At 38.4% G+C, this 22,861-nt stretch overlaps 1 protein-coding gene across 14 annotated transcripts in view; it reads left to right on the plus strand.

The window, feature by feature from the left end:
* Positions 1–22,861, plus strand: part of tjp1a (tight junction protein 1a) — a 108,954-nt gene that overhangs the window by 44,808 nt on the left and 41,285 nt on the right. Inside the window, exon 1 of one of the 14 annotated variants that reach the window (XM_044100366.1) lies at positions 11,856–12,398. The exons of 12 other annotated variants lie outside the window; for them this stretch is intronic. In XM_044100366.1, coding sequence (XP_043956301.1) covers positions 12,375–12,398 — 24 coding nt within the window. In that variant the 5' untranslated portion in view covers positions 11,856–12,374. Of the gene's footprint in view, positions 1–11,855; positions 12,399–22,861 lie in introns of those variants that run through there. One more of the 14 variants, XM_044100382.1, reaches the window with a different exon arrangement.

The raw sequence follows: 22,861 nt of genomic DNA on the forward strand, positions 1-22,861 counted from the left end.
GTTCTGTTTGGAAGCAAAAGCAAAGCTTTTTGCTGGAATGACAGTAGGGCTTGACAAATCAGAATCATGTTGCAAATGGTGCGAGTCATAAAATGTCGCTGCATAATTGGCATTTGCTGGATTAAGGATATAAAAATTTTTTTTTTCCTTTCAAATTGTGGACTTTGCTTCAGCCATTTTACAATTGTGATGTGTTTTCTAATGATTGTGATGGAAACTTGGAAACTGTTTTGTTGTAAATGTACCTATAAGTTTAGTTCAAAAGATTTTTTTAGATACACAGGTGGACAAATTTGTTGGTACTCCTATGTTAATGATGTGAAATCTGCAGTGGTGACTCAAATACCTTGAAATGGACAAAAATCATAACAAATAAAAATGTGTTGAAATTTAACTAATAAAAATCTGACATTGCCTTTGAATTGTGGTCTTGAGCATTTTGGTCATTAACCTAGGGATACCAACTCATATTAGCTCTAACATAACTTCAGATTTTCTTGCATGCTGTTTCATCTTTGCATCTCTACCTGAACTAAATTTCAGAGGGACAGACTAAGGGGACTCAGATGTACACATTTAGTTATGTGATTTCACCAGAACCATGTACTGTCGATTAGAACAGGACCTGGTAAACCATTGCTCCACTGGTAGCTCATGTCTGACCCAGCTCAGGCCCCACAGTGCCCACCACTCCAGCACTAGCTTCGGCTGGCTTTTGGGTCTGCTCCCTTTGTGCTGACCTCATCAGGCTTGTCCTTTTAGCACGAAGCGACTCCACTGGCTGGTGGCTCTTTCTTTCTTTTCAAGCAACAAATGTGCTAAAACAGCACTCCATAATCACTTGGCATTAGGGCCCGTTGTGTTGGGCATTAGTGGTTCGAATTGACCACTGGGACATTATAAAAATGAGTCTGACAAGAGAACACCAAAGCTGATGAGTCTGGATCCTGGCATTGGACAGCCAGAGGATTAGTCAGCTAACGCACAGGCTGGGGCTTCTGCAGGGTCGGGTCCCATCGCATCTCATCACCACCAGGCTTGAGGCAGCCCCCATGGCTGCTGCATCTCCAGCAAGCCAGTGCTCTGCTTCCTTAAACTCATGCCCTTCTGTAGGGTTGTCCTTTTTATTGAGGAAGCAGATTCAGCTGTGTTCTGATGATCGAGGTGGTTTCAGTGGAAGAAAAAGGGGCAATTCAATCAAAATAAGAGAAAGATAATTAATGAAATCACAGAAAAAATCCAAACACTGAATCATGGTGCTGTCTGGATTTAAATAAAGATGATATCATCCTTTGGGAAAAGAAAAAAACACATTGCAGTAGTTAATATTTCAACCAGCAATGAGTTATTGAGCCATAACAGATGCAGACAACAATAGAGACGTCCTGTACTTGCTTTCTTCTTTGTAGCCTCAATAAAGTGTGGGTTACTTTCATCTGAGACTTTGCTTCTGTTGACATGATGGTATAGCACAGTTTCAAACATTTGAGTGTCCCATAATTCATATGATGCCTGTAGAGGCTTTTGGAGCAGAACGTCAATGTCATGTTCAAGAAACCAGCTTGTGGGCTTTTCAATATTTGGAAGTAGCCTTCAAAAGAAAAAAAAGACTTTGGTCATAAATAGACAGACTGTCTCCAATGCTAAAGAGGACAGTGTTGCTTCAGCAGTGTTCGGATAATACAAAAGGGTCCAAAATGAATCAAACCCATCTCCTCCACACCTAAAATCCAAAACTTTCAGGACAGTAGATCTCGCATTGGAGACCTCTGGTTGAAATGAATTCCACATTGCGTGGTTGTAGCACTTGACTAATTGAGCTACTTTTACCGTTCTATCATCTGAAACCAAATCTACTTATTATCCTTTGATATCGACAAGGCAACAAGGCATCTTCACCTTCACTGTGGTTCCTGGACATGTTCTGCTTTTACATATATTCTCTGGAACTTGAAAGATCATTGCGCATGAAAATCCCAGTGGATTATTGGATCTTAAAAAACATGTGATATTTAAATCACTTAGATCCCTGCTTTTCTAACTCTCAGCAAGTCATCTTCTCTTTGTCTCTATTTCTAAATACATGAAGTTGCTGCTGTTTGATTGGCTGAGCATTGCTATTTGTGTTAGCAAGCATTTGAGACTCTGCCTTATAAAATGGCTGGTGATTTTATTTAATAAAGGGACCAAGTTGAGGACTTGCCTTGCTGTGAGCACACAGAAAAACTTGGCAAGTAAGTGAAACCACGGATATTGTTACTGAGGGAGTAAATTAAACAGAACAGGTGTACTTTTAGGAAATGAAACCAAGTGTGAAGTGAAGCAGAAAACAAAGCAGCAGGACAAAACAAGGCAAGAACAAAACCAAAACCTCTCCACCTAAACCCTACAGACCATGAGCTATTAAGCAGCTCATGAAAATGGATGCATGTATATCACCCTCAGGTTTGTAAAGACTCTGCTAAAGATAAAGCAGAATTAGGTGTTTTCACTCATTTAGTCGTTTTCTGATAGCATCTCAGATAATATCTTCATATAAGACCCTGTACTTCATTATCATTGAACCATTTAATCAGATTTGCTGCACAGTGATGTTTTGTCTTTGAAGTGGAATAGTTTAACTTACAGAATTACAACTACCTGCTTTGCTCATGGGTATTGCTCAATTTGTTTTCTTCAGCTTCTCCGGTACCTTTTTCTCTAGAAGCTCCTTCTGTTTCCACTTCTTTGCACCGTGTGAGCAGCTTCATACTGCTGGAATGTAACAGTAACAGGCAGTACCATGAGAGGAGTCATGGAGAGGAGGGTGTTTGTCTTTTATTCAGGCCTGATGCCCAGTTCACTGCACATGAAACATTCCCTCACTGAGAAGCAGCCGAGTCTGAGTTGGCTCTGTACGTGCCTCTGTTTTCTTATCTAAGAATCTCTATTGTCTTTGCTGACATCTTATGTTTGTCTTATCTCTGTGGTTAAGTTGCTCTCTTCTAAGGTGGCACCTTTCCTCAGCTATCCTGACCTTCATCTTCAGTCTATTGACTTTCTTCTATTTCTTTTTTTTCTGTTCTGTGCACTCGTTATTGTCTATCTCTACCTTTTCTTACCCTGGCGTGTCTCATTTTCCTTCCTATTTAATGATTCTGTTCTCATCTGCCTGTTTGTTCTCTTACAGGTCAGTTAGTCATAATTTTCAATTGATATCAAAAATAAACTTCAAATTATTTCCTCCCACAACTTTCCACTTTGGATAACTTTTGCTTTTGGTCTCGGTAAAGGTTTTGAGTGTCTGACAGTCAATCAAAACAGTGACGGAAGGTTGGCTGATGCAGGGGATATCTATAGGCACTTAACACAGCATCACAATCTCTTGAAGTTAATAAGGGAAGGTGTCAAGTTTTTTGCCCCCAACATACTCACTGGTTGCAATATTTGATTGATGTCACAGATTTATTCACATTCAAAATTTCACCCTGTCAGAGTCCATTATGTGCTCTTAAAAGTTTTTAAAGTCTTGTTTCTCCAGAAACTGTCTGGTACTTTAATAATTAGTGATGTATGTGCTTATTCCTTGTGTTACTTCTTTGATGTACCAATTCCTTGCAGATTGATTCTCTGATATCAGTCCCACACTGAAGGATTTCTTCTTAATGGTTAATATTTTCTCAGTGGTTTTGTTTGTATAATTTTATGATTTTTTTTTCTTTCAGGTTTTACATATTTTCTCAGGGAAAGTTATCACTCAATTTATTTGACAATCTAAAAGCCTAGTCTCTGAAAACGGTGATTATTTGTCATATTTTGCCTTATGTAGTAAATTCTTACATCTTGCCAGTCATGACATAAATGTAAAAAAAAGAGTTGTGAAGAAAAACTTTTTTTTTTCTTTTCATTGCAAATTTTAATATCTTATGGTTTGTTTACAGGACCACACTTTACATGTTTCTGTTTTTATCTGTTCTGTTGAAGTCAGTTTAGCAGTCACAAAGATATATGCAGACTCATTTCATTCTTTCTATGCATCAGTGAACTTTAATCTCTAATCTTAATCAGGATGTCAGTGTACTTACAGAAAGTTTCATCACTTTGAGAAAAACAACTGTTTTATCCTGTCATGACACAGTGACAGTTTTGATAAACATGTAACAATAATATTGTATATAAAAGTTACTTACTGCAATTTTAAAGGAGAATAATAACCAAGCTTCTCCCCACAGTCATATGGCGAGTCAATGAGTGTGATTGTGTGTGTGTTTCTTGCATAGGAACTCTGCTTGGCCATGCAGACAGATCTGATAACATGGCTGATCTCAGTGCATTGTTTACATTCAACACAGTGCTGCAGCTCACATGGAAAGGCTGTTGAGGATTTCTTTTGTTTTGATGGCTTTAGGGGGAAATTTTTTTGAATTTTAACTAAGAGTGAATCAGTTTGTGTTGATTTGTTCACTTTTGTAGAAAACCTCATTGTGAGATGACAACAAAAATAAATCATCTGGCACTGAATAACTGAAATCTCATTGGTTCCGCAGACTGGCAGAGCTTTCCTTCAAAGTACTCAAAAACTGTTCAAAAATTATTGCTTCATTTTCTCGGTTTACTTGTCAGGAAATATGTACATTGATGCAGATGGGAATGCCAGTTTTCGATAGTTATAGGATAAGATGTGTGTCTGCACTGTGGCGCAAACTTTTAACTCTGACAGGAGTTAATTGTTTTCCCACAGCATGACAACATGCAACCTATAGTTGCTTCATGTGTTAGACTCATAAATCGTTGCTCTTGCCTTTAAAATCAGTTACATGCCACTTAAAATATGTGTTGAACTGCATTTTACTGCCTGCCGCCTGTCAACACTGCAGATGTTGTGTAGCCTGTGTCTGCTAAAAGACACAGGCTACACATGGTGTGAATGTGGCACACCACACAATTCACATAATTCATGCCACATTCACACCATGTGGCATGAATGCTGCCCTAGTCCTTGTCTCATGGAGAAATGTAGAAAATGAATACATCCAGACAACATGGAGACAAAAATAGTAATAGTAAGAAGAAGAAATTAAAAAGGAAGAATAGATTTTAAAAAGTTTAAGTTGTTTTTGATAGGGGGAAAAAGCATCCACTACTGTATGTCCTGAATGTTTTTGTGCTCTTTTAAGCATGTAACAGATCTTTTTTTTCTGGCTGCATATGATTCAAAACAACTTTAACCTATCAGGAGTAAATGTTATATTTCTTCAAGAGGATTCAGAGCTTTATATTAAGTAGGGACAAAAAACTACAAAGTTAAAGGTTTGCATATCGAAGGTCAAAGGAACATTCTCTCTTAAAGATACACAAATAAAAACATCTGATTTTTATGGGCTTGTGCAACATTCTCTAAACTAACTGCTGTGTTTGCTGCAGAGCAAAGTGTGTGCATGTGTGATGTTTGGGGTCAAGACAATTTTACATTTGAAGAAGTTGCCAGCTAATTTTCTTTTAGCTTTTTGCTAATGACTCTTAGGTATGGTCTCCTGCCTGCTCTGTTTTATAAATTTTGGAGGGACAAAAAGGCAATATGTTGGTCTTGGACTGTGCAGAGAAGTGCTTCAATTCCTCTAGATTATCTGATTCAGATTTGACCAGCCTCTCGACTGGAACCGCCAGCTATAACACCACAGTCTGTTTGCTTTAAGAGACAGACGCTTGAAACAGCAAACCTATTAGACATTTTTACATCTGCCAATGGCGACTAATGCTCAACTTCTCTTTCTTTTTATAATGCTTTTAACTGGTGGTTAAAAGAATCAGTGAATTTGCAAAGTGTTGATTCTGCTGTTTCACTCTTATTGCAGTCTAAATATCCACTGTTATTCCAGCCAGTCAGCTGAACCTTTATTGCAACTCTCTTTAGTCTAACAATAGTGACATGTAGTAACCAGCATGTTTGTGTGAGGCTGCGTACTTTTTCACCGACAACATATCTTTGACACAAATTACATTTGTTTATTTTTGTTGCATCTAAAGCCATACTAAACTAATTACAATTCTGCACCTGTTCATATTTTCCATTAAAATTCACATCATTACTTATTCTCACTCTGTCACCAAATTGCTGAGTTGCCTCCATATGCAGCTATGCCAGCAAGTAGGAAACCTCCCATACTATGTCAGCAAGTTCATGCTCAGATCTGTCACTCTAATGCACCTAGATGTGAATGGGCGGTAACACATTACTGAGACAATTTTTTTCCTCTTTTTTTAAATATTTCCATATATTTGTGTGTTATTTCATGAAACAATTGTCAATTTCTGTGTGTTGAGAGTCATAGTTTTGCTTGTCGTAAATTTAGAAACACTTTAAATCCAACAAATGTAGCACATACAAAAACAAGAAAGTTTGGAGTACAGCCTGTACTTGCTGGCACAGTTGAGATATATTGTAATACTTTTACATTTAAAAACAAATAGCACTGGCTTGGCAACCAAATGCTACTTAAGTTACATTTGCTTTGTATGCTGCTGGAACAATGAAGGGAAAAGGTTGAATTGTTGTTCATGAGGTATTTACTGCCAAACCTCTCCCTTGTTCGCCTTCCCTCACACACACACACACACACACACACACCTACACACACACACACACACGCCCCCACCCACGCCTGCACGAACACCCACACAAATACACAGCACACTGAGCTGAGTGTGTCGTGGATTTTACCTTGGGATTTGACGTATTTTCAATTTACAGCCTCGTTCTGCACCAAACATTGGACTTGTCACACGGCAGGAGAGAATGATGCAACGGCCCGTTTTTTTTCCCCTTTACATTTACAGCATATTCAAGGTTACAGGGCATCAATCTCAATATACAAACACATATGTTTCTTAGCATTCATATTGATTTAGAGGAAGAATAACAAGCTGCATTAAACCTTTACTAAGCCATCTGTTATGATGCACTGCAGCGGCTCTTATAAAGGTTTCACTAAGAAGCAGAGGGAAGTTCAATCGGGTTCACCGCAGCAGTTTCATTTTTCCAGCTTTAAAGGCCACTTCTCTTTTGGGACGAACAAACATAAAACATAAGATACTTAAGATTTTTCCTTTCTTCACCAACTGCATCTTCAGAAGACTTAAGGCATCCTGATTCACTTCTATCTGTAAGCGGCCCGTCGTGGTAAATTTAGTACAGTCAAAGCTTTTTTTCCCCCTCCTCTTTATCACTAGAACTATGTGAAGCTAAGAGTCACTCAAAATAACAGCACTTCAGAGTCTTCTCACAGTAGCTTACATTTCTTCTGCAGAGCACAGTAAATTTAAGTATATGAATGACAGAGATTTCAGCTCGGCCGCTTCTACTTTTAGCTCAGGTTGCTCATATCTGTTAATATGTTAAGTAGAAGCAACGTTTTGTTTTTTTTCCTATCTGTCCTGTGCCCGTGGAAACAGATGGGATTTTACTGCCATGTCAGGCTGTGATTGATGAGCCTATGTGAATAGAAACAGTAGACATTTGAAGTAGAAGACCACCTGAGAGGCTTTCTTATGAACAGATCTTATGTAGCTCTATAGGTCATGTTTGTTTTGGGCAAGATGGAAATCAAATTTTCTCCTCTTCCTTAAGCTGTTGTTTGAATAATTTCTCATTTTATTCAGAACAGTCCTATCTTTTTAAATTTATTTTTAGCCTAGATTCAGCAACAATCGTTGATGCTTTGAAATGGAATTAATATATTTTAATAAGTTATTTAATTCCTTTATTATCTAACATTAAAACCTGTACCACTTTTCATTTCTTAGACATTTGAAATTTTTTGTCTTGTCTCCAGCAGTCATTGGGCTAAAGGCAGGACAGGTCTCCAGTCATGCAATCTAAAACTTTAAGATACAACATAAGAGTTAGTGTTGTAATTAAAAGAGCTAGACTGTTGTTTGTATATGTTTTGAATGCCCCAGCTATTTGTAGAAATACACCAATCAGTGATTTAGCAGATTTCATGTTTTTTTCGAGTTAAGATCAGCTGATTCCAATTTGCTCTGAAGGATTTAAACACATGCAGATTTTGGTTTAATTCACAAATAATACAAATAGTGAGCATAAAAGAAGAAATAGGCAGCAGGTTTCAGTCCCTTACCGATTGATTATTAAATAGCTTGCTGTATTATGAATGAGTCTTGGCCAGTGTGCACCTTCTTCTATTCATACCCACAGTTTGTACCCTGTTATTCCCATTTTGTTCTGACCTACTTCCATTTCATACCTGCCAAAGAGATCCTTTCTGCCAACAGCCATCAGCTTCTACAACAACTCTTTGAAGAAAATGGCTTAGTAGGAGTTGCAATAAAATTTAATTTCCTCTTGGGATCAATCAAGCATTTTTGAATTTTAATTTAATTAGTCATGTCAATCATAAAAGAGCCATTCATGTTTTGTTAGTTTTCTATTTTGACAAGCAATGGAAAAAAAATCTAATATTTAAATTTTGCACATTAACTGCATATTTTGTGTTGATTTTATTTAAGCCTACAGTCTATTTCTACTGATTGTGATTCTGACTGTATTCGGGGGAGGTAACTCTTACAAAATATGACAAATTATGATCCCTTATAAAACCAATATCATTTCTTACAACCTTGAATCAATTCAAGTCAATCTTAAAGTACAAAGACATCCACTTACTCGACTCATGCACTGACCTAATGTTTAACACTATGTTATATCTGCTGTTTATGTATTTTGTCTTGTATTTGGCCTTGTATGTTTGAAGCTGATGTCTTGGATAGGTTACTCTCGGAAAATGGGTTTATCATGGTTACACTGAAATACTTTATTAAGGAATTCTTATTCTACATTTGATAGAATTGTGTCTCAAGATAATAAGTCAAAATGAATTGATTTTGTTCAAATCTACTTCTGTAAACAGTTCTTACCTTTCAATTGCTTTAAAACCTGCAATATGAATAACTTTTAGAGTCTAGATTGAAAACTTTGGGTGCTGTTGGGGCACCAGACGGTTCATATTATTTAGTCTCTGCTGGAAATTAGGGCCAGGTCTGAGTCAACAGGACAGAGGAGGGATCATCCATGTTCTCTGAAGCCTCTTAAAACAGGACAAAAGAAAACATGGAAACAACATCTGCTTGGCAGTCCTGCCTCGCATCTCGGTCCTCACATCAGCTTCGTTTTTGTGTCATGTGAGTGCTTCTTTGTGCATCAACGGTCAGCAGCTTTAGTATTTTTTATTTTTTTCCCCCCAAGTCTGTTTCACTCTACATTAGCCTTTTTGCTGCAGGAGACGTTGGGTTGAGTGAACCTTGTGATGTGTTCCAGTCAGCGTGGGCCTGCATGTTCGCCTTTGTTTCCATGTGCCTGCTCTTCCATGAGAGCACCTGAGCTTTGAAAGCCGCCTGTTGTCCAGAAGAGCCATCTCCGCATATGTGCTTGTGTTTGTGGAATAAATAAAAGGCAGAGAGGGAGAGAGAGAGAGACATGAGAGCAAGGATGCAAGTAAAGAGGATAGCTTTGATCACGGTGGAGTGTCACAAATGTCTTGTTTCTGTCTGTAAGAACATCAGAGCTGCCGTCATCGTAGTGGATGAAGGGGAACCAGTGACCAGCAGAGGGAGGATGTTACTCTTGTCACTTTAAATTTGATTGTGACCATTTTCAAGCTCCGGATCTTTGATTTTTGGTTGGATATTATTTTAAGGGGACGTAAGAGTTTTAACTATGCTAAACATTCTTCTGTCAGCACTTCTTGATCCTGAGAGGCGTCTGAGGACTTTCAGACGGAGTGAGAGGCTTGCGTCAATTTTAGTATGTATTATTTTTGTAGATCCTATCAGTTTTGTGTGTTTAATGTGTGGTATATATGAATTTGGGTAATGACCTTTCTCAGGAAATTGTGGCGATCCCTCATGGAAAATCTTTTGTTGGTTTTTCTATATATTTTGTGTGTTTACCTGATTAAGTAAGGGGGCTTAGAGTTCTTCCGTCTTGATCCTCTTCTCGGCTTTAACAAGCCGTCGCAGAGGTCATCCTTTACTTTTCACCTTCAAGGCATGTCTGTTGCTCCACACTCGTGGTATTTTTGCCTTGTAGGATTACGCCTGGTGGGAATTAACTCCTTATAGACCACCTACACTGCTACCAAGCCCTCCTCCACTCCTGAGGAGAAACGAAACAGAGGAAGTGATCATTAGGGGGAGTGAGATCTGGGGAATGCGATTGCTCGGTTTGTTTGGAAAAGACAGGGTGTGTCTGTGGGTTTACATGCTCTCAATTACTGTAACTGCAGAAATTTTAAAAGTTTAACATTTTGTGTTGCTCTTGTTGTCCAATTCCTATAATGCACATCAGCTTTGCTAGAAACAAACTCTGAAACAATGCAATCTGAGACTGTCGCATCCTGTGGGTGGGGACTGGTTTAGGAAGTAATAGGAACTTAAAAGAATAGCTTATGTGGTTTCCTGTGAGGTAACTTATCAACCACAAGTTTTTTTTTTTTTCTTTGTAGTTTTGAAAAATTAATTTTAAACAAACTTATTTGTGATTGTTCAGAAGAAGAGGGACATAGGCATTGTCTGACTTATACCTTTTACAACTAACTTTCTTAGCTCACTATGCATATTCTTTAAAAATATATCTTAAAACATTGTGAGCTCTGATTTTGTACTCAAATATTTAGAGTGCCAGTGGGATCTGCACAGCAGGCTGCCCTGCTGTATAGGTTTGCTCTTGTTCCAGAGCTTGATATGCTTTTTCACACCAAGACATGTTTAACTCTTGAACACAGAAATAGTCTTCGTCCTAAATTGTAAAGGATGATCCATACTTGTGGCTGTCTAGAAATCTCTCCTTATTTTGCCTGACTTTTTAAAATTGTTTTTTATGATGTCGCACAAGGAAGCAGTGCATTTGTGTGTCCTTAATATCATTGCTGTTTTCTTTAATGGGTACTATGGCTCACCATCCAGGGAGGTGTAGTGTGGGGGGATGCCACTTCGACTAAAAAAAAAGCATCAGTGAACAAGATTTCTATCCTTCATTTTCATCACCTCTAACAGAGTGGGTATCATTGTTCAAATAAGGATGCTGACAGTCATTAGGTCTAGGGCTAAATTAAATTATTATGAACTACTTCATAGAATCTTAACATTTTTGATCATCAATACGAAATTTAAACTACTTAAATTACCAAACCTGAACTGAATAGTTCTATGTTAAACATATATATTTTTTTAAAAATAGTACTTATTAATATGGTATGTCAACAAGTGAATCAAGTTTATTAGGTCATATCATAAGTTGTGTTTTATGCAGAATAATTGTTGGGGGAGTGTATGTGTTTTGGTTATGTGTGGTAGTGATAGGCTAGGTCTTTTGCTGCCCGGGGCACCATTAATAAGAAAAACAAAAACAATTTAAATACAGAATTTCTTCCTCATCTTCCCAAAGACGTGACAACAACATAAAAACACTCTTGAAGTTCTCTTTTGATTTTGTTTTTAGTGGCCCAACATTGTGAGTGGGACTCATTTGACCACACGTCTGAACATTTCTCTGATCCACCCCTGCACTGTACTCCGTTTAGCAATGAACGTTGCACATCGTCTCCCAGGGAAAGTGAGCATTCAGCATCAACAGGGACAGCAGTGTCGCTTCTCCTCATTGTATCCCAGGCTGTTTATCCACAGAAACTACAGAGCGGGGGGAGACTTCAGTCCCGGCGATTTTAAGTAGCTATCAAGGAAATTATTTAATGACTTCATGGATAACTTACGCTCACGAGAGTTTTATTTAGTGAGAGAAATTCCTGACAAAATCTAAATAGTCGTGAATGGACGGTGCGGTGGGGTTTCTTTTTCGTTTCCGACCCCCTGTTTCTGTGGAATGGTTTGCTCCGCACACACACGACACGGCCGTTGATCACAGAGCCAAGAGCAGGAGGGGGAGAGGTTTCCTCAGCCTGCCGTAGCCATTGCAGCATACTGTCCCACTGATGCCTATTCTCCACAACTTTTCATCCAGAGGTTAGCCACGGAACGCCACAACGAGGAGGGCTTATCCGTCTTGTTTTTTATTTTTTATTTTTCTTCCTACCCGACTTTCTCCCATGATACCATTCCCAGCTGGACCAAGGTTGGCGTCACAGGCGGCGAAGATAAGATAATGAACTTTGGACTTCCCGCACGGTTTTTCGTGACATGTTTCCCGTCGTCCCGGATAAAATAAAATAACAACGCAGCCCGGCGTGGCGGCAGCTGCTGGGCAAAAATTCCGCTGGAAATCGGGGGGGAAAAAAACACCGATATAACCCAAGCGATTACCCAAAACAAGCGTCGGGAACAACTTTAACCCTGCTGCTGTTGAGGCGGAATAGCAGAGGAAAATGTCCTCCAAAGCTTCAAATAAGGTGGGTACCTGGCCGGAGAAAAACCCAACTCAACGTTATGCTGCTGGCTTATGTAATACAATATAATGTGCCGGACGGTCCAGTAAAAGCTGCAATGAGGGGCAGCCAGTTTAACTCTACATTAAGAGGATAACTTTTACACTGCTGCTTGTAGTAATGTAATATGGGGAACGCTAGTGGCGTTTTGTGTTAGTTTTTTGTGCTTTGGTTTTATTTTGCAGTGAACGCCTACTGTCAACTTGTACCACAACTGGGTGTGCTGTGTCTAGTTTTCGAAAATGAATCATTAGGATTTTTTTTTTTCCTTTTTTATTTTACTGGTTGCAGCTGATATTGAGCAGTCCTGCTATGTTTAGAGCTGGTCTCAGTAAAGCCACCTGTTGATACATAGGATCCTGGTTTTATTAAAGTGGGGGGAGGAAATCCTCATAAATCTGAAAAATAAACTCTGCAGTGAGACCCTCTTTATTACATATGAGTGACTGCACTGTCTGAGGGTTTTTCTTTTCTCCCCAGGTTTTAATTAATGATCTTTAAGGTGATGAAACCAACACAAAGCTAAATCTGTCCTGCCTGAACACCCAGCATTAATCACGTTTGACTTGCCTGTCAGAGCTTTCCGTTATATTTGCTGACTCAATAAGTTTTAAAAGGCCTAAAAAGTGTTCATGATGACTTGCTCATCTTTTAGTATCTCCTAAAATAGCATGCATACTAACTCATTGATAAGACAGAATTTCTAAACAGGTTCGCTTGAGGTTTCAAGACCTACTTTTTTCTTCTGGAGTCAGCTACATTCCCAAATACATTTTAGCCTGTTTTTTTTTTTATTTTATTTTATTTTATTTTTTTAAAGTGTGTCCTAAAACAACCCAGAAATGGGGAGGGGTGTTGGTTCTCCTTAAAAGCTTGAAAGTACTTTTTAAAAACTGGACTAACATAAAAAACATCATTTTTTTATGTTCTTTCCTTTTTGGGTTTCCCACACCTTCTTTTTTCACTTTGACAAGTATGGAATGTGAATTGTTTGTCCGACAGCAGGAGTGAAATTCAGGTTTGGGCGGTTGCTCCAGTTAGACGAAACCAGCTGCATCATGTCAACTGATGACGTTACAGTACAGTACATGATGGCTGGGTCACACCTTCATATGAGACTTACTATTGCACTACCGGTCCTGCTGGTAACCAGCCTCCCAACGGCCAACATTTTTCACTGGTAGAGTGTTTCCTGAAATTTAGGTCGTTCTCTAATTCCTTGAATGCAGTACTCAGAAACTGCATAACACACTTTGCTTCATGATAAATACTTCTTATATTAATAAGAAAACAAACATTTCTTTTGTATTAAGCTGATATAAAATAGAAACCTCACACTTTAAAGACTAAATTTCTCTTCAGGTTTTTGAACAAAAGTGTTTCCTGCCTCATCAGTGATGTTGTTAGATTAATGAGTGCTGTAATTTTGTTCCAGACATAAACAGATCACTTTGTCTGATTCTTAATGGCCTGAAGTAACAATTGTTGCCAGTGGAATAGTAAAAAAAAGAAAAACTTGACATGGAAAGTGAACATACCCATGTGCTGTTTTATGGATAGATGTATAACTAATAACTTTTATTTATTCATTTATGTATGTTTAATTGATGGGGCTGATTTACATTTTCATATTTTGCGTTAACCTTTCATCACTACTTGTGAACATCATTAGCAATTTAATTATAAAATATTGGGTAATATTCAGTTGTTTTGCCACAATTTTGATGTGGCAAAACAACTGAATATCAAATCAATAAATAAAAATTTGATAATTTTTTTCACATTTAACAAGATTCCTGTCTATTGATTCACACACAGAAGGCCTTTGTAGACTAACTACATATTGTGCAGCATATGTTTTAATGAAACAAAAAAGTTATTGTTGCAGATAAAAATATTGCACTGTTGGTTGTATTCACAGTACGTGGCCATCAGTCAATGATTGTGCGACTATTTAACTTTTACGTCTTCATGTAATTATGTTTCATGGCATATACCTAACACAAAACACGACATACCAGAGCCGAAATCACTGAATTTCTTTACATTTGTCTATTGTTTCTTTGTCAATTTACCACCACTTCTCTGTGAATTCATTGCTCCAGCTTTGTTGTGATGTTTTCGATGAATTCCGCTAAAGCAGAAGATTCACAACACACAGACTTTTAAAAATGACCTAAGCAGAGCAGCAGGTTTTCTAATTCTGAGGTAGTTTTACCAAAAAAACATTTGGAAGGAGATGCTAGCAATTGATCGTTGCAACTGTGTCACCTAAGCAGATTGAGACACCATGATGGACAGTGGAAGTAAGGGACGGTAGTGTTGATCAGAGTGACTAATTTGTCTCTGGAAGATAAACACTGGGGTTCATAGACATGTACAAAAGTCTGGAGTAGCTACCCATACTTTCTCCCTCCTGATGTGTTTGTTGATTTGATCAAATTGCTCACTTTGCCTGAATTAACGCCACATAATTCATATCACTATGTCAGAAATGGTATTTCCTGTTACACTGGAGCGGATTGAATATTACAGTTTTTTTCATACTTGGTAGGCTGCGTGATGGTGGGGGATTTTCTTCATGGTTATTAATAATTTGAAGTGTAGTTTCTTCATAATGCAATATTTAACTGCATTTTACTAAACTTGCCTACTTCTAAAATATATGAGCATCAATTTTCATACCTTATAAAAAGTGTTTGCTGCACTGAGGGCTGCCAGACCTCGCAATTGATGACTGCTATTGATCGCCATCTTCATTCCTCATCAAAAGGTTTGCGATAAAATGACAAGTTACTTTTGCATCCTTGTCTGTTTGTGCAGCTGACCATGCAGCACTTTATAACCATTTATACAGTGAATTCAACTAAATAAAAGATTGATTAGACTATCAACTCTGTTCACAGGAATTAATGCACGCATATGTTTTTATGTCCTTCTTGGCAGAGTGGAACTTTTGCACGCTTGACGTCATGGGCAAAGGGCCAGTTGTGTAGATGTTGGCTAACGATTTCTGTTGGTGTTTGAAAAGTAGTGGTATTATTTATTTATTTATGTTTTTTTAATCCAATAGGTGGATACTAAGCTATCGTGGATAATGACATTTTCATGTACAGTGGCTCTGAAGTGTCACATAACTCTTCTGATTGATATAAAAATGCATGAAACCGACTCCAGAGCCAGCCTGTGACCATCAGTACCTGACGTATGCAGTTTTTAAAATCCTGGCGTATTGAGCAAACAATTCTTAGGAGTGCAACATTCTCGACTCCCAACTGATGAGACACAGTGATGAGTCTGTATTTGTTTCCTATAAAGCCATGGCTGATGATAAACTGTAACAGAATGTTACAGTGGAGTGTTAAAGGAGTAACACTTGTACATATTTTGGCCTCATGTTTTGGAAGTCAACACTGTTGCAAAATACTGACAGTGTGTCATAAGGTTAGAATGATGCTTTGCAAATGGTTGTGAAAAAGTGAGTAAAACATTTTTTCTTACTCTTATTTTTATTTTATTTTTTACCTTTAACTTTTTTTTATATGTTATGATTTCTCCTGTTAACATAAAAACATATTATACTCTAACTGCACTGATAGTGATGCAGAGTTCTTAACCAGGCCTCTGAAACAATGTGACTTGTTTTTCAAACCTTTTCTACAAGCTCTTAATTTAATGTTTCAAGCAATGTTAGAGTTATAAACAAGATCACATAGTAAAAGTGTTTGAAGGAAAATCATGCTCAGTGCATCACGAGTCAACTACAGTGCAGAATAGCAAACAGGTTTTCCTTCAAATTGTGGCGAAATTAATCAAGCATTGCATCTTCTAATTGAAACAAAGGTGTGTGTGGTTATTTAAATGGTAATCTTTGCTTGAATAGAAGTGCCAGTTATTGTTATATTCTTTTCTAAATATGCTTTATTAGACATTAATTAGACTTTTGGATATCTTTAGGCAAGTAATGTCTCTTTTATGTCTTCAGACTAATTGAAAACTCCAATTAGTCTGCATTAATTTTCATTCATTACATGAAGTGTTGTGCCTGCTCTGTTTGACTAGACTTCAGTCGTTCCTACCTTCCTCTTGTGAATACACACAAAAGTGAAATGTAACTCAGAGTGTCAGCGATCCCTCCGGCCTTTACACCAGTTGTGTTTGGACTGAAACGAGTGCAGGAAGCATTTGCATTCAGGAGGTTGCATTAATTAGAGTTGAACAATGAGCCAATGCTTTGATGATTACACATCTCCATTTACATCACTGAAGGAGGGAAAGGCAATTAGAGAACCGCGTGCTAGAGAGAAAAAGACTCCTGATGATGTTTTTGTTCTCGGCCCTAAGCGTCCCATTGTCGGCTCCGAGTGATTAACATGGTAGGAAGGCCTAAGACTGAAAATTATTCCGCAAGTTTGGAAATCACACACGGTCTACAGCTTTTGTGCATCCACCATGTTTAACTGTATTGGTATAAAGCATCTTTAAATGTACAAATGAACTACTGCAGTACATCTGCGACAGGTCAGGGAACGTCACATCTTGGGCTTTACAGACCGACAATCTTAGATCAACACACCAGAAACATGCACACACCAGTACATAGTTATCCTCACATGAAGAAGCACCTCTTTGGAAATAGATAGTTGACTTAAAGTTGTCACAGCGCCTCAACAGACCTGGTGTGAGCTAGCTATGAGGTCTGTTAACGGTTTGCTAGTTGCAGAGGATAGCAGCTTTCAGGCCTCCGTGTTCAGATTGGCTTCAGGTTTTTTTTGCAGTCATACAAGAAGAGCATCACATTTATGTAGCGTATGGACTTGACGTTAACTACTAGTTGACGTAAGAAGCTTGAAAGCTGGTGTTAGGCATCAAATTCAGCTTCTTAATAAATACCACTTTCCAGTCTCGTAAATGTTAAGAGAAACCAGCTGTCCGTGTTTTCGCACTGTGAGGGGATTTGGGAGTGTGACCGTTATCAAGGATATCTGACCTGCTTATCCTTGTCATCTCTGGAGGGATATCCGGGCCACATACACACATCTGGGGGCAGGTTGATAGCAGATAAAGTGAAAAAAGGAGGGGAAAAGAGAAAATGCCTTCTCCTGAGGGAGGTGGGGTTATTGGAGAGGTGAAATGGAGAAAGGAAGGAGTGGGAGGGAGAGATGCTCTGGCTATAATCTGAGTCACATGGCAGTTCTTAAAAAGACTGCTGCTCTTTTCCTATAATCACTGAATTGTAGCTCTTGGACCTTCACATTCATATCTGTTTCAGTTGAAGTCGAAATTAACTCTTAAATGGAGGGTCATTTCGAAGACCAATTTCAGTTTTATGAAGATGTGTGATGTGATTGTGTTTTAAATGTACATTCAGTGCTCTTTTTTTTTTGTCTGATTCATGTCAGAGTTATCTTATGGTTGATGTTTTGGAGCAAAAAAAAGCAGGTTTTATCAGCAGAAAGAGGTTCATAATCCTCCCATCTTGTTTTACTTCCCTCAGCCTTCATTGTTTTGCTGGAATACTTACAAATTCACTTTTTTGAGATTAATGGAAATGTCCCTTTGGTTCACTCAGGGATAGTTTCTTATCATTGTCATGTGGCCAGCACAGCAAAGGACACTCTAAGCCAGGGGTGTCAAACTGCAGTCCTCGAGGGCCGGTGTCCTGCAACTTTTAGATGTGCCTCCGCTGCACCACACCTGAATAGTATAATTAGGTCATTAGCAAGGCTTTGGAGAACTGGTCTACACAAGGAGGAGGCAATTAAGCCATTTCATTCCAGTGTTTTGTACCTGTGGCACATCTAAAAACTGCAGGACAGCGGCCCTTGAGGACTGGAGCTTGACACCCCTGCTCTAAGCCATGCCTGCCTCCTTAATGGCAGGGCAATGTGAAACAGGTCTCTGCAGGGATTTGTCATTCCTACAACGGGCATAAGGGATTTGACGCAGGGTGTTGTGTGTGTGTGTATGTGTGTGAGTGTGTGAGACAGAGATAGATAGAGGTAGTGGGGGATACAAGGGAGAGTGCATGTGGCAGCCGTGGCTCAGCTGGTTGGGGAAAAGAGAAAGAGACTGGGACAGATTCATCCCAAGGCTTGTTGCCCTACATGCCTGTACACACAAACACACACGCACACACAGTCTGCCATGTGCTCATTTGCCTTTTACTCCTCAGTATTGTGAGGGCAGATTTTTTTTCAGTCTTGGAAGCAGTCGTCCGTCTGAAATGGTGTTTGGATTTCCAGCTGAAAGAACTAACTTTCTGCAGTTCAGCATAACAATTTTCTAGAAAGAGAGTTTTCCTGAAACATAAGGGGCTTTCTAACTCAAGCAATGAACCGTTTTAATAAATACTTTCAGTGCTAACATGTGCACCATTTCCTTTAGAAATTGGCACATAATCACTAAGTCACAGAGATTTAGCTGTTTCTTCCACTCAAAATATTTTTCTTTGTTTGTCTTATGTTGCATTGCTGCTGGAGATTACATTTTGCCTGTTCAGAGCAGATTAGGATTTACCTTGTGTATTTTTTTTCTTGACATTACTGTAACAGATATAGCAAAATATGGTGTTGAATGTCGAATGCAACTGTCTAAGTTGGGCTTTAGAACCAGCAACGGCACTCGAGCCACATGTGGCTTTTTAGACCTCATACAATAACTCTTAATAACGTTGGCTAAAAATGACAAAGAACCTTAATGTTTTAAACGTATAATAACATGTGGGTTTGAATAGTTTTTCAATTGTTTCTTGGAAGAATAGCAATAGCAACAAAACAAAATGACTCAAAAAGTACTACTAATATTCTTTTTTAAATAAATTTTTTGTGTCATTAAGTTGGAAACTTGGCACTTTATTAATTTTATTTTTTACATCATCGCTATCCTTTTGAAGAAAATGTTTCCATCCTCCTCTGAGCAAAATTCTTGTGTTCTTTACCTTAAAACTTCAAAAATTTGAATAAAATGGTGATTCTCTAAAAATGAAACATTTTCTATAGCTAATATTTATCATTATATTATTACTATTTATTTTATTCCAATGATCATGTTACATTAGTGACTTTTTGTTTGTCTGGACTGAAGGTAGAAATAGGTCTTTGGATTGTAAAGCTGGAATGATTTATTGTAGGTGCATAACCATATTTCTAGTACCAGAAATGACCAGTACATGAGGAAGAACACTCTGAGTGTGGCTATAGCTGTTTAATTTTTCTCTCTTTTTCAACCTGTGCTTAAGGTCTGATGGTAAGAAATTTGGGACAATTCAAGACACACCAATGTGAAAAACCTATAGTTTCTGTCATTAGTGTTTATTTATTTTTTTTAAACAATGGTAGTGTGAGAGTAGACAGGTGCTAAGTGGATTCTGTGATGTCTGGATTTAAACGAGAGTAGCAGAAAATCTCAACTTGCAGAATATCTGTGGAAGTGGGCTCTTTTTTTTTGTCATTTTGTTCTGGTTGTTCCCACAGTCTTGAGATGACAGTGCATACTGCACAGACATGGTGGCACTGACTCGTACAGACATGTAATTTGAATAAATACATGTCTTTTCTATACAGTGTGGAGCTAAGAGGTACCTAAGGTAAATAATGAGATGATTTTGAACAGATGGATTCTCTTTAAAACCCATTGACTTGCAGTTTAATTGAGTCTCATTATCTTCCCGAGGCCTAAAACTGAAACATTTATCTAGTTTTCCAAAATCATTAACTGGACCTCTCTTAAGTTATTGAGTGCTAAAAGTTCTGAATTATTGGATGAGTTTGGATAAGTATTTATCTGCAGACTGTGGTTTTGCACTCCAGCCTTGGGAGAGCGACTCCGCTGCCTGCAGCCAGTAACATAGTGTGAGACTGCATAAACTTATCAACCAGACAACATATCTGGCTCCTGACCGTCTGCTTGTTTGACCCAAGCTACTCTGAGCCCTTCCTGCTGTTCCTCATCTGATTCATGTTTGCTTTCACTGTGGACCAGCTTGGAGTGCAACAGAAAGATGACAGATGCTTCTAGTTGTAGCATTGCTTGGCACTTGCAATTTGGGATTTTTCTACCTTTTTGCTCTCTGGCATGTTAATCTAATATGTCTGGTATGATATGTGATTGTGTTCACTTGGAAGGGATCATGCTGTATTTGTGGTAACTATCAACCTTATAAACAAAGCTCTGGCTTTATCTTTAGTGTGTTTGCAAAGGCCTTAAAGTCTTAAATTCAGGTATTTAAATTTAGGCCTTAAAATGTCTTAAATTCATTAGAAAATATGTAAGTCTACCTTAAATGCGTTTTTTTGCAGATCTTAAATGTTATGTCAGGACTACTTAATCCAACCCACTCTCACTCCCAACTCGTCATATATTGACGCATGGGACTTCCGCATGGTCAGACGGCGTCCCAACTCGTCAATATATGACGAGTCGGGTGTGAGAATGTGTTGCTTAATCTCGTATAATCTCTGTAGCTTATTTTTCTTGAGGGACTTTTCTGTCAGACAAAAGCAGATCTCTATTACATTCTGTGACTCGTGGTGGCTAATAAATCCTTTCCAGCTAGCTAGCTTTTTTTGCTTTTATCATTGGTAAGTTTAAATTATCACCAGTTGGCTGAACGACGTTCATCTTTGCTCACTTCTGTTGTCAGCCAGTGCGATGCGAAAAAGCTTGACACTCTTGCGCATTTCTGCCACGATACAGGTTACAAATTTTATTCATAACAGTCTTAAGAAATCTTAAATTTGAGTTGGTGAAATCTGTAGAAATCCGGTTTCATCAGATAGAAAGGAGTTAAGGAAAGAAAGTGTCCCAGTATCATTTTTTTTAAGTTTGTTGCCTTATAAGTTGCAATCTTACAAAGTTGGCTTTACTGAATTACAACAGACAACTATTACGAATTTACTGTAATTCCTTCTGTTTGTTGTTCACTAAGTGCACTGATGGGTGTGGGTTATCTCAGTAGCAAGTTGCATTGTGTTTCTGTGCTTGTGTATCTTGTTAAAAAATGCATAGGCTCCCCCTCTGTCTCTCATCCTTTAGTATCCTCCAGTGCAATGGGAATGATGTAGTCAGATAAGTGCTGGGAAAATGGACGCTCCTACCACAGTAACTCATTAAATCTCTATAGATTCTGCCCCACAACATGCCTATTGTAACAAAGTCCTCAGAAGGCTTGGGAATGCCATCGAGTGGGCTTGGCCTCATGTTTTATGGTGCCACGTGACTGCAGCTCTCCTGAGTTGTGGCTCAGAGTTGCATAATGCCAGGGATGTTGTGAAATTGGAAAGGCGTTGTGTTTTTCTGCCTCAAATATTCCAGTTGTTTGCTCTGAGACAAAGTTATCCTCTTGCAGCACCTAAGTAATCATCTGTAGTTTGTGGAGATGTATTGTTGCACATTAGACTCTTTGTTCAAGAGTTAGTTGATTTTTGCTTGTTTCTGGGTACCTATGAGCATCTTACCGACTCCTTTGTTTAATTTTTGAAATTAATAATTTACGAGTATGAATAATGGCTTGTTTTTTTATGGATGGGTGGTCCAACAAGCTTGTGCTTGGAGTAAGTGGCACTAAAAATAAATAGCAAAGTAAGAGAAGAAACAATTTATTGAAAGTTTATGCAAGGGAGGAGTATATTTGAATATAAATGAAAACATATTAGCATTATTTAGACTTTATTAGATCAGTGAAAGGATCATAGCTAACACTTAGGCCTGTCGCAATAAACAAATCGATTAATCGCACGATAAATTAAAACTATTGACCTCATTTTAATTATCGGCTTTATCGTCTCTTCCAGCCTTTTTTTCTTTCTGTTGATGACACTGAATGAAAAAAGGCTCAACTCGGGTGCTCTCCACTGACCCTCCCTTCCTCATATCCTTAGTGTTATGTCCAGTGCAGACTACATGATCTTAGAGCCGTCGGCCGATTGTCGCCCCATTTTCAAAACCTGAGAGATTTAGCCGACAGAAATCCTAGGTATAACGGTCGTGTCCGATCGTGCCGTGTGGTGTCCAACAATGGGCACAAAATAATGGCTACAAATACAGTTAACTAATTTTAAAACCAGGCATTAATCAATGCTTTACCACAATCTACCTGCAATGCATGTGGCTTGTGTCAGTCCTGACTGAATGAAAATCATTAGAACCCATTTATGTCACGTTAACAAAGAACAGCTGAAAAGTTACCAGGTTCATCAACTGCTGCAGCAATTTCGCTCCAACTCCTCCACTTGTCATTTTTATGTTCTTTGCAAGAAATGTTGAATAAACATTAATGTTGTTTCCACATAACTCCAATGTCCGCTGGACTTGCACCTTGTTAGCTGTTTGGGATTCTCCTCTATAATTTCCCCTCAGAAAGCACAGAGGAGAATCCGCGCTTTCTGATTTGCTACCTGTCACATTCAACAGTCTGCGTTAACGCT

This window comes from Gambusia affinis, linkage group LG02, assembly GCF_019740435.1.
Source record: "Gambusia affinis linkage group LG02, SWU_Gaff_1.0, whole genome shotgun sequence".
NCBI lineage: Eukaryota > Metazoa > Chordata > Actinopteri > Cyprinodontiformes > Poeciliidae > Gambusia > Gambusia affinis.